Consider the following 12,717-nt stretch of genomic DNA (forward strand, 5'->3'; position numbering starts at 1 on the left):
TTTGTGGTAATCTTGTCTCCAGTTCTGTATGGAAGAAGTAGGCTGTTGTGTATCCCGTGTTCTCTTATTTGCAGTATGTTCTGTTCATACGCTGTCCCGGTACTCTATGTCTATGGCCTATCTCCAGGCTGTTGACTGGGCAAGAAATTGCAGTTGGTGTGATTGTATGGCCTGTTCAGACTTAAATTCTTGTGGGTCTGGTTGACCACAGAACAAAGCTGAAGAAGTAGTAGTTGTTATCCTTCCCTTGACAGGAATAATTTTGAGTGTCATTTCACTAGCCATTTTCTTTCCAGACAGATACTGATTTATGTGAAACATGGAAGAACTTGATGTCTTCTAGGCCCTTTGCATCTCTTCTTGCTTACTGCAAGAATTACTACATTTTTGAGGAAAATTTGTGATTTCTTGGGAGCCAAAAGGATGATTCTTGTTCATATTTGTGTGGTCTTCTGCTAAATTTTTTGGAAGCTATTGTGTGGCAGTGCATCTGAAACTACAGGTAGTAGGGCTCATGTCTTTCTTGCCTTCTCTTCCACTCTTCTACTGTTAGGTGGTCATTTAAGCAACTCAGCTTCCTTGCTATTTTACAGCAATATGTAGATACAGGAGAAAAACTTGGAAGTACATTTCTGTTGAATAGAAAGGGAGAACAAGTCCTTGGTCATTTCCTGGAAGTCTTTGGATGAGCTTTTGCAATGTGGAAGTCCCAATCTGAACACTTGTTTAGATAATGCTAAGAAGGGCAAAATTATTTGATTTGGATAGTTTTTGAAATATCTTCTTTTTGTGTGGGTTGGTAAGTTTTACTGTATGAGACTCTGTAACACAAAAATTGAAATATCTTTGTAACATGACTTTGCTTAAAAAATAGGTTCCTGTATTTAGAGTGTTAAAAATGTAAAGTTGAGGTGCTTGGAGTGTGGTTTTGGTCTTTGCCAGGATTGGAGTTTTAGATGGCTTGGCTGTTTGCAAGGATCTACTATGTATGCACTGTGCAAGCATTCTTTCCTTTTTTTTTTTTTATTCTTGTTAGTGTCTCTGAAATTGTAACTTTGATATTCTTTTTCTTGCTCTGAACAATTTAAATGTTACTTACCATTGTGTTTTTTGATGCAGCTCACCAAGTCTCATCGGCAAGGTCATATGGTGAAAGTGGACTGGCTGGACAGACTGACCTTTAGAGAAATAGAAATGATCAATGAGGTAGGTCATCATAGAGCAGATTTGTAACTTTATTTTGTGACTTTTTTTTTTGGATCTTGCTAATATGGAACCTTTGCTTGCTTAGAAGCCTAACTCTAAGCTCTCGTCCTTTTTTTGTCAACAGCCATTCTATATGATAAAAAGAAGAATGATTCTTTGAGCTTCCAAGGTTGATTTTACTTTGGAAATACTGATCATAGTATAGTGTAGGTTGGAAGGGACCTTCAAAGATCATCTAGGCCAAACCCCCTGCAGCGAGCAGTGACATTGTCAACTAGAGCAGGTTGCTCGAAGCGCCAAGGTCCAACCTGACCTGCCATGTTTCCAGAGATGGGTCTTCTCCCACCTCTCTGGGCAACCTCAGCCAGGGTCTTACCACCCTCATTGTAAAAAATTTCTTCCTTTTATCTAGTCTAAATCTCCCCTCTTTTAGTTTAAAACCGTCACCCCTTCTCCTGTTGCCCTGCTAAAAAGTCCCTCCCCATCCTTCTTAGAGGCCCCTTTAAGTACTGAAAGGATGCACTAAGGTCCCCCTGGAGCCTTCTCTTCTCTACGGTGGACAACTCCAACTCTCTCAGCCTGCCCTCACAGCAGAGAGGTTCTAGCTCTTCCATCATTTCGTGTGGTCTCCTCTAACCAACTCTGGCAAGACCATGTCTGTCCTGTGCTCCTGAGCTGGACCCAGCATGGCAGATTGGGGTCTCACCAGAATGGAGCAGGGCGGCAGAGTCGCCTCCATTGACCTGCTGGACATGCTGCTTTTGATGTAGCCGAGGACACACTTTGCTTTCTGGGCTGTGAGCACATGTTGCTAGTTTGTGTCCAGCCTGTCATCCACCAGTACCCCCAAGTCCTTCTCTGCTAGGGCTCCTCTGAGTCCCATCATGCACAGCCTGTGGTCATACCACGGATTGCCCCAGTCCTGCCCTTGCGTTTGGCCTTATTGGACCTCATAGGTTTTCCACTTTGTGCTCTGAGATTTTTGTTGTTTATTCATAGTTAGACTTCTGCAAATCAGTTTCTTTTTGGACTTGAATTTTTGGGTCTTATAAACCCTTACGATTTTTTTTTTTTGTGTGTGGAACTTAGCCTATTTTTCCCCTTTTTATTTTCCTCTTCCCTTTTTGTAAAAATACAGAAAACTAAAAATTCCTGATTCCTAGAACTGTGCCTTAAATGCAGAACCACCTTGCCTGTGCTGCAATGTCAATCCACTATTAATGCGTGAAATAAGCTTGAGTTGCTTGTTATTAGAGGGGTTGCTTATTTTTTGAATATGTGGTTATGAATAAATTCTTTCTTGTGTCCTACCTTGATTTTAAAATTCTAAGCACTTTTTCTACGTAAAGCATATAAAAAATGCATACATGAGCAAATCTTCCACTGAAATTGAATGAGCTGCAAATCTAATCTTGTAGTCCAGGTTTAATTTGTCACTTTCATAGTTCTGTCCAAAACAGTGATTTTTTTCATGCCTTCTCATTTTTGTCTCTTGACACGCATAATTGTGTTTAATGATTTAAAAACCAACACAAAACCCCCCAGCTGACAGCTGGTTATTCTTCATTGCCTTTTGCAGACCTTTAGTCCATAGTTGTAAGCTACTGATGAAAACAATGTGATTTTTATCTGTTACATGTGGATGTTTATCAAAAAGTGGGAATGTAAGCAAGTAAGAATGTCAGGAAGAAGGTGATACAGTCTCAAGTAGTGCTATGAAATGATTAACTGCGTAATTGCTACAACAACTGATAATCTAATTAATCAGTTACAGCACAAGGGAAGTAGGGTAATTGCTGTACTGAGCGTGTTGAAGATTGATGTACTTTAATATATGATACGTATTTGTGGTGGTTCTCTTCTCAGAGGGAAAAGCGAAGTTCTAATTTTATGTACCTGATGATTGAATTCCGTTGTGTCAAGTGTGATGATAAAGAATATGGAATAGTTTACTACGAAAAGGTATGTGCCTTGCAGACTTTATAGTCGTCTTTAAAAAGCAACATATGCACCCAAAATGAGTAGGTTTTTCTGCTGAGGTGAAATACTCTGCTGCGGGATAGTGGCAGACAGCTGTCAGTGGCAACGGTTTATGTACATACAAATCAAAGGGTATAGATGCAACAAGATTGCAGAAGTCAATCACTGCATAACACAGTTCAAGATTACAGAATTTAAGAAGTGTGAGTGATTAAAAACTTTTTGATTTATGGTTCTTTCAGTCACCCAGTAGTATTTTCAAAGTAGCTGTATGTAAAATTGTGTCTTATATCAGGAAGAAATATACTTGTCTTGATTAGTAACTATGCAAAAGATAAGTTATTAAAGCGTTGCACAGCAAGTCTGCTGTTGAGTATTTTGTCTAAAATACAAAAGTTTAGTCTTTCATGCTGAAAATGCTTTGGAAGTTAATTAAGTAAAAGACTTCTGGATTGCAATGTCTTACATCTTTCCATTTACAAAATGTCTGAAAGGCAGTGCACACAGTGTTCTTTGAGTTCAGATTTAATGGAATGAAGAATCAATAGTGATCTTAACAGACAGCAGTGTGGCTTTGTAAGGCATTATCCATACTTTTATGGACCTCTGCATTTTGTAGGAAGACCCATTGAAATAGAAAAAAACAGTGTTTCTGCAGTCTGGTTTCAAAAATAAATTGTCAGTAATTGCCTCTTAAAATTTTCATCATGTTTAGATTCATAAGAAGAGAGAAAGGTGCTAAATAATGCAGCTTCACGGGAAAGAGAAAGAAGATAAAGAGACTGGAGTCCTGTTGAGATCAGAGGCACTAGTTTTAAGTACCGTCTGTTCTGGGAGTTTAAATTCTGTAGTTTAGAGCACAAAATGTTAATACAGTGGAAGATACAATACTGGCATTTCTGTCTATGTCACAACATTGCCAGTTGTTCTGGACAGAAGAACTGTGATCTAACTTAAAATACCAGAAGAAAGTAGTGAAAAATGTAGTAATAAATTGCAAAAAGCAGGATTCCACAAAATTCTGGTAAGGCACAGATCTGAATCTGCCTCAACTATAGGCTCTGTTTCAAGTTAAAGCTTGTGAATGTTTGAGAAAGGAACTGTGTAATGCTAATCTAGCCCTTTGAATTAAGGTGTTACTGAATATCTGAAGCTAATAACAACAGTAGTCTTAGAACTTACTTGAACAGAGATGCCACTATAGATAGAGGAAGCTCGCAGGGTTGTTTTTCAAGTTGCTGTAGTTGCAACAAAAATGAGGGGCTGCTTAAGAAATTTTCTAAGCCTTTGTAAGAGTTGTGTCTTGCCGACATAATACAAAAATAATACAAGTGGAGGTCGACACTGTTTCCGCATAGCCATATGTATATGTGTATACATGCACACATTTATGTCGTAGTGGTAGCTGCCCTTGCTTCTGGAAGAAGTTCCACTTGGCATGTAGTGTCTCATCCCACAGCCTGGGGCAAATACGTGGGGCGTGTTTTGGGGGAGGGAGTTTCTTCGGGTTTTTGGTGTGTTGTTTTTTTGGGTAGGGTTTTTTTTAGTTTGTTTGCTGGATTTGGGGGAGAAGGGGGCTGGAGGAGGTTTAATCAAAGGTTGGTTTGGTTTCTTTTTTAATTTTTTGGGGTTTGTTCAGGTTTTTAAATCGGGGAGTTTTTTTAATCATTTTTAATGGGATTTTTTTAGTTTTTAGTGAATTGTGGAAATTTTTGGTGAAACTGTGCCTTAGGCAGATGTCTAGGCTAGCTCTTTAGCATATCTTTTCGTGAACTGTGTCCAGGTCTTCTTGCCTTTGGAATAGCTTGTTTCATAGTGCCTTCCATATACTTATCCTAGAGTTAGCTATTGGAGAGGGCCTTACTTTTACAAAACTCTCTTCTGTTACAAATCTGGGTGAAACCTACAGGTTTCAGATTCTTCTGTGAAACAAAGTTATTTAGTTCTGTGGAAATAAAAAAAAAATTCTGGAGAGCATAATAGAATATGGGCAAAATTTTACTAAACATTAGCTTTTTACATTAGGACATGCTATGCTTTTCAGAGGTGCACACTGATGGTCATGGCTACTGTGTGGCTCTGTGTCCTCTTGGCTTTTTTATTTTGATTGAATGTGACATTCCTAAAAACGATTTTTCTCCATCATCTCCGGAAACCTGCCATTATAGGTGAATTTTTTCTGATTTACACATAGAATGTTTTTTTGGTCATCATTATGGGTTTACAGATGTGCAAGGTGCGGGAAAGAAGATTCAGGCTTCAAGCATGCCTCTTTCTTCTAACAGAAGTTTCTGAGCATATTAAAAGTACATGGAACGACGTAATTAAGAATTGGCTGCTCTTTTGTGGAAATAAAGTAATTGAATGTGTAATAATACATATTAAATCTATAATTACCTGTGCTTTGAGAGATTTGTTGTTATGAGATAGCTTTTCAACGAGTTCTTGACCCTTTTCTGGCAGCAGTAGGAAACGGAACATAACTTAGTGCCTGTCTTCTCAGTTTTGTCGTACTTCCAATTACAATGTACAGTATACATATCCAGCATCACCAGTCCAGTGCATTGAGTCTAATGAAAGTCGGTTCTCTTGTCACTTGCCTGTGACCGATAGTCGAAGTGGAGATTACTTGTCACAGTTTTGTTGATAAATTTGTTTTCAAGTGTTTACGAAGAACTAGCCTGTTAAATAGTGGCTGATAGAATTTGAGATTCTTTGGCTCAACATTCAATTACAATGAAGTGAAGTGACGGTGGCTTTCTGTGTTCTCTGTTAATTTTAATACAGCATTCAAGATGTGAAGGATAGCAGTCTGCTAGTAACAAGGAGAATCGCTTCTGATTCTCCATTTAGACAAAAATTTCAGTGTGACCTTCCAAGTGCAAATAACACCAGCATTTATCTTTAATGTGTTTTCGTGCAGGTTTCAAGTGAAACGTTTGTTTGAGTATATAAATTGAGTGCATTGCTGCATCCAGTTTTTTTAAAAAAGTAGTCTGATCATCAAAGCCGCCTTTATGGCTTTAAAGAAAGAAAGAAAGAGTAGTGCCTGCAGCATTGGGTAACCATTTACTTTTTGTGTGGGAGAAGTTGGATCCCATTGGTGTTACTTGAAATGTTTTGACTAAAGAGTAAGGTAAATAGAAGGAACCTCCTCACCTGCTGATGTTCTGAAACTGATTTTCAGGAAAGCGCTGAAGAATCTTGCTGGTTCAAAAAATTCTGCAAATTTTGTCGACTTTCTCAAATGGACTCTAATATTAAGTCACACAAACTGACCTTAATGTAGTGAAATACCTCTAAAGCTCAGTAACGTCATAGTTTCAAGCAAGTTAACTCTTTGTTATTGGTGTGGCAAAACAGTAGGTGTTCTCAGGTTCTGGCTGTGCTAGCAAGCGACGCAGCCAAGAGGAGCAGGCTAAACAGAGCGAGGCGGTTCCTGAAGGTCCAGTGTCTGCGCTGTGGTTCTATGCTTGGGACTATGTTTAATCAAGTCCCATGGGCTGATCGCCTGTTGGCAGTTGGAGGATATTCGATATTTCTGAAACATCTATGACCTGGACTAAAGCTGACTGCATGGGCATGATCAGCAGAGACACTTCAAAAGCCCAAATTTGACCAAATTCAAACTAGTTTAGCATAGACTCTCAGGCATCAGTATGGTTTAGTAAGTTTGTATGGTAAGGGTCACTCTGGTCCATGAGATGCTCTCCAAGTATGGCAGAGAACTAGAGCTACGTTAATCTAATTCAGAAGGCGAGGTAAGATGATGACATCCTTCACAGGCAAACTAATGGCATTGTACCTTGAAGGTTTCCTGAAACAGTCTGTTCCAAAAGTGTTTTTTACTCCTGACACAGTAACTTGTCCCACGAATGCTTGGCAAAACTTGGTTTCGTAGCAAGTTTTTTTTGAAGCTTAAGACTTTGTTCTGAAACATAATGAAACAGTGGGAACAGAGTTTTCCTAGTGCTTGAACTGAGTAAGTAGAGGTTTTCAGCTTGGCTCTTCAACATAATTATCTGCATTTGAGAAGCAGAGTTTAAAGAACAGTCATTGTAATATTTCTTTTGAAAGGTTAAAAAAAGATGCTAGAAATGAGTTCAGAAATCATTCTTTTAACACTCATCTTGGAAAAAATCTTCGTTTCAGAGGGTATTTTAAATGTTGTGCCATGAGGCACCGGAAGGCTTTGCACATAGTTTTGTAAGGAGGCAAATTTTAGGCAATTGTGCTTTTGTGATTCTCTCCCTAGTAAGTTCTGAGGTGGTAATAGCTGTCATGGGCTTTTGATTGTGGTGTAGGGGCTCCATTTTTACCAACCTAAAAGCTTTGTCAGATTCTCCTTTTACAGCTATTTCATCTAAATGTTTTCACTGAAAGATGGAGTAGTGTGGGAGTTACTACTATACATCCTTTGAGAATCCACATGGAATATGGATGTTACAAATGCCTCGGTAGGAGTTCAAGCATTTATTGGATTCCAGTGAATCCACTCCTGTGTCAAGTTTTTCCTACAGCACTTCCATGTGAAGGTTCTAAACAGAGTGGAAGCTAGTTTGTCACTGAGTCATTGATGATCCTTTGTCATTTTGTAAAGGTCAAGTCAGATTGCAGCTGTATTACGGTTTTGATTAGGAAGATAAACAATTAGTAGATTGAAATTGGTCTGTCATCTCTTTTCATCAGATGTGTTTATTTCCGGGAGGATTTTCCTCCAAAAACAATTCTATTTGTTTTGTATAATTTGATTTTGTAAAACTAGTATAACATGATCTGAAGAAAGTTCTGTCTGATGAGATGGCAGAGTTTGTAGTACAGTGTGAGCGCTGATCTGTCAGCATGACTCCAACTCAGGCTCCAGTGATGCAATAGTATTTTGTTACAATTAAAAAACTTCAGAAATACTATTAATTCTATACCATTAGGTTAAAGCTAAGTTCATTATTTAGGCAGGATCGATTTAAAACAGAGAAACTGTAAGCAAATGTCCTGTTTGTCCTCTTCAGTGTTTGTATGCATACCTTTTGTAGGGACTAGTGGGAAAAGCAATCCTGTTCCTGTCCTGGGACCATCATCAGCCAGAGCCAGATTGCATGTGTATTTGCCATAACGTGCAAGGATGTGTGTTTAGTTACTGTCATTACTTTGACCGTATTGTTACATCAGAAGAGCATAGGACACTAATAAATGTAATAGAAGTGTCTTTCTGAGCGTGCATTTTAATAATAAGAGATCTTCTACTGTGGTCAGTAACACAAAATCTATGTAACTGTGAAAAAAATGTTTCTCCTGAAAGGTTAATGACAGTTTTAACTCCTGGTCTTGTTGGTGACAAATTATTACTTTCTGTTGCTTGCTACAAGATCCTCATTTCTTTGAAAGTTACCTCTGAAAAGTATAAATGCAAAACCATCCCAAGAAGCATATGTGATTGGAAAAGGAGGAGAAAAATAAAGGAGAGTGAGGGCAGAAGCAAACCCAAGCAGGTTATCTCAAAACTTACGTTATTGAGGGAGATGGTGATAGGTCAAAAAAACTCTGAGCTGGAATTTACTCAAAAATACACAAGAACAAACTAAGTATAAATACAGCATAGTGCATCTTATGCTGGTGTTAGCTTCTTTCTTCTGTTTCACTGTTTTTACTGTCCTTTAAATGAAATGTTCTTCTGTAGATTGTGTCAGTTAATGCTTAGTTACACTCCGAGATTAAAAAAACCCAAAGCAAACAGCAGTGTGACTGGAAGAAGGAAACGGAGTTGCTGGTTTAGGCAGGCTTTGTATTTTTTCCTTCTATCCTTTCCTTCCTATCATTAAACAGGAAGCTTTTAGCTTCTCTCTTCTCTTATTTATGCATCAGCACAACTCCTCTAAGGAATACTACTGGGCTCCTGTCATACTGCTCCAGAGCAGCACAGTATGAACTTCTCCACGCTCCATGTGGAAGCCGTGATAGATGGGCACACATTTATCTTCCTAAATTTGTGTTGAACTATTAGGAGGTATTTTCTCCAACATAGTTGTTACTTACAGGAAATTATCTGGGTTTGGTGGAAATACAGATGCTGATCTGGTGGCTCTTTTTGCCTCCAGAGGACACCATGTAATGATAATGGAAAATTTCCTCACTCACCTGTGTGCCAGCATGATAGTGAGTTGCCAGGCTGCATCTCCTCAGATGAACTTCGATCTGTTTTGCCACCTTATTTACCATCTGGCAAAAACTAACAAGAAAAAGTATCCACATCTTATTTTGTGTTTTCCCCTTTATAACTACCAAAAGTCAGCAAGCTGCAGTTGCATCATTCTTTCACATTAATATAATGCAGTATAGTTCACAATGCATTAATATGACATGCTCTTTTTTTCCTTAAAACTTGAGATGTTTAATATGCCTTTAACTTTTTGTTATTCAGGATGGTGATGAGTCATCTCCAATTTTAACAAGTTCTGAAATTGTTAAGATTCCAGATCCCCAGATGTCCATGGTAAGCATACTCCATGTAATACAATTGGTAGCGTAGTACTTTTTTGCAAGTTTTCATAAATAGAGTTGAAAGCCTATATTCTTGTCTTCAATATTTTAAAATTCCGGTGGAAAGATGTGTTTGACCAGTTGAGAAGTATCAGTGGGTTCAACTTTTTTTTTTCTTCTTTTTTGCTGCTGCTGGTTTAAAATACAAGAATTGATTTAATGCTTGTGTTATTCTCCTCCTTTCCATACCTAATGTGCTTGCTTCTGAGGTGTAGGAAAGCAAGAAGGGGGAACGTTGGCAAAAGAGGTCAAAGGGTGGGAATACAAGCTAGGAGGGAGCTGAAGAAGAGGAACTTAGGGGATGGTGCAGTAACTCTTGGTCACTTTGTGTGTTAAAATATTTTCTCCCTGCACTCTCTTGTATGTTGTTTTTCATGTAGACAGTGCCTAAGTACAATTCTAGAAAAGATTTCCATTATTGTGGATGCCAATTCAGTGGGACTGGTATTGGCAGCTTTGGGAACCTTAATGTAAGTGGGCTTCTACTGGCAACACTGTTTGAGCACTGTGTAATCTAACACTGCAAGAGCAAGTCTGACAATGCTGAAAACTGCCTTGGCTGCTGAAATCTTGTTGACACTGTGGCTCCTATTGTGGCTCCTACTGTTGCTAACATGGTATTAACAGTGGGAAAACTTTTTGAGACGTTTTTCTTGCATACAAAGCTTTATACTACAAGCATCATCTATAAAGTGGCTAGCACTTTTGAGTGCTGTCAAAACCGTGGATGTCTTGACTGAAACGCTTACATTTTGCAGCAATTCACAAAAGGCCAGATAGGGTTTGTATGTTATGTGAAGTAAAATACCAGAACAAAACCTCAGTATCTCCAGCAACTCTCCCCGTCTTATGAAGGGATTTCTTCTAAAACAAAAAAACAAAATCCAGAAGATGCCATAGTTTTAGATGTGAATTTTAATTGCCATGCATTATTCCATATACTGGTGAGTCTTTGCTAGATGGTTTCATTTCAGTAGTAATCTTCTCTGAAGATTAAGTATTTATAAATACTGACTTACCCTCTCCATTTAGGAGAACTTAGTAGAAAGCAAACATCACAAGCTTGCTCGAAGTTTAAGAAGTGGACCTTCTGATCATGATCTGAAGCCTAATGCCGCCACGCGAGATCAGCTTAATGTAAGTCAGCCGTATGATGGCTATAGTAATTTTATTAGGTATGTTGCTGTTAATATACGGTGACATTTAAGGAAAACACAGTTAAATTCAGATTATAAAGTTGTTAATTGAGAAGTGTTGTCAAGCGTTTCTTACAAGTGTTGAATTAGGTGAGTCCAAGTCAGAAAGGAGCAGAAGGTACTTGTGCAAATTTTTGTACAACAGGTTGCCAGGGTGAGAGTGCGTGTTATGCGCATATCATGTAGGTGCTAAAGGTCATCTTTGAAGTAATCGTGTATGTTTACCTACACTGCCAGTGCAATCAACCACATAACCAAGGAGCATCACCGTGATAGCGCGAGAGCTTTGTGTCGTTGGAAAGCTTTATTTTTCTCTCCTAGCTTTTTTTTCCCCCCAGGTTATTTTTGTGTGTTGTCAGTGTTGTGCTTTGTCATTGTCAGTGTTGTGCTTTGTCACAGTGTAGTCTCTTCACTTGTTGATTATGCCTGTTCATGTTGCTAAACTCACTTTCTGTGTATCTAATAGATCATAGTGAGTTATCCACCAACAAAGCAGCTAACATACGAGGAACAGGACCTAGTCTGGAAATTCAGATATTACCTTACTAACCAGGAGAAGGTAAGTCAAATGATTTGAGAGGACTTACCAACTGCAAGGGGTACTTCATCTGGTGCTTTTTCCACAGTGTCCTGTCCTTGCAGAGCTTCAATGTCTTAGAAGCTCATCAAGATTATTTTAGGTTTTCTACGATGTTACTGATTTAAAAATTAGTGACTGTAATTTTCCATCTTAAATCATATGAACTGGCTATTACTGCAGCAGCCTTTCTACAAAAAACAACTGTCAGTTTAATACCAGTGTTACCAACTACTTCTTCAGCAAAGAAAAAATATTAAAGAGGAGGTTCTTCATCCCTCTTAGACAAGGGTTAGCATTACCAGAATGAGCATCAGCACACCAAAAGCCCAAAGTAAATTAAATAATCCCCCAACAGTGGACAGCTTTTATGTAGTGGTGATTGTGGTTGAACAGTAACGATTGACTTTACATCTTACTTAAAAGATAACTCAGTGGCAGATTTTTGAGGTATATCAAAATAATCCATTTTGTCATTTTCATCAGTAAGTTTCCTCAGGTCTCTGCTTTTGTAAATACAGTCTGAATCTAGTTCTACCTTAACGTGAAAAATGATTTTCAAAACGATTTGTTTAGACTGATTTTTCAGTGATGACTTGTCCAATGTCTTTCTGTTTAGGCTTTGACAAAATTCTTAAAATGTGTCAACTGGGACTTAGCACAAGAGGCAAAGCAAGCACTGGAGCTGCTGGGCAAGTGGAAACCCATGGATGTGGAAGACTCTCTAGAACTTCTCTCATCTCACTTCTCCAACCCAACAGTTCGGCGCTATGCAGTTGCCAGGCTTCAGCAGGCTGATGATGAGGTATTCATTGCTCTGTGGGTACATGTGAAGGTCAGCTGGTCTCAGGATTTTTATTCTCATTGGAGAACTTTAAATGTTTGCTACTTTTTAAGGCATTTAAATGAATAATAGTGGTGGAAGATAACTTAAAAAAAACCAACCTCATTGTGATGCCATTTACTATAAGCTCTTTATGGAGCAAAGTCTTCACATTATTAAGTGGTGCTTATTGATAATTATCTTACTGTGAACTGCCAGTGATAGCTGGTTTTGTCAAACAAGGTAAAACAGCCAGAAACCAGTGATAAATTTTGAATGTTAAACTGCAGAGAAGTGCTCTGAACTTAAATAGTCTACTAAAAGATTTCCAACAAACCCACCTGGTAAACTGAAGCAGTATATTGTCCTACTCTTTTGCTGAAGAAAATTACTAGAAG

At 38.4% G+C, this 12,717-nt stretch overlaps 1 protein-coding gene across 1 annotated transcript in view; it reads left to right on the forward strand.

Moving 5' to 3' along the window:
• Positions 1-12,717, forward strand: part of PIK3C3 (phosphatidylinositol 3-kinase, catalytic subunit type 3) — a gene marked incomplete at both ends in the record, with an annotated part of 36,462 nt that overhangs the window by 7,776 nt on the left and 15,969 nt on the right. The window contains 6 exons of the mRNA XM_010132343.1: positions 1,120-1,206; positions 3,073-3,168; positions 9,605-9,676; positions 10,756-10,860; positions 11,386-11,478; positions 12,116-12,301. Coding sequence (XP_010130645.1) covers positions 1,120-1,206; positions 3,073-3,168; positions 9,605-9,676; positions 10,756-10,860; positions 11,386-11,478; positions 12,116-12,301 — 639 coding nt within the window. The remainder of the gene's footprint in view (positions 1-1,119; positions 1,207-3,072; positions 3,169-9,604; positions 9,677-10,755; positions 10,861-11,385; positions 11,479-12,115; positions 12,302-12,717) is intronic.

Source organism: Buceros rhinoceros, unplaced genomic scaffold (assembly GCF_000710305.1).
Source record: "Buceros rhinoceros silvestris isolate BGI_N320 unplaced genomic scaffold, ASM71030v1 scaffold4353, whole genome shotgun sequence".
NCBI classification, from domain to species: Eukaryota; Metazoa; Chordata; class Aves; order Bucerotiformes; family Bucerotidae; genus Buceros; species Buceros rhinoceros.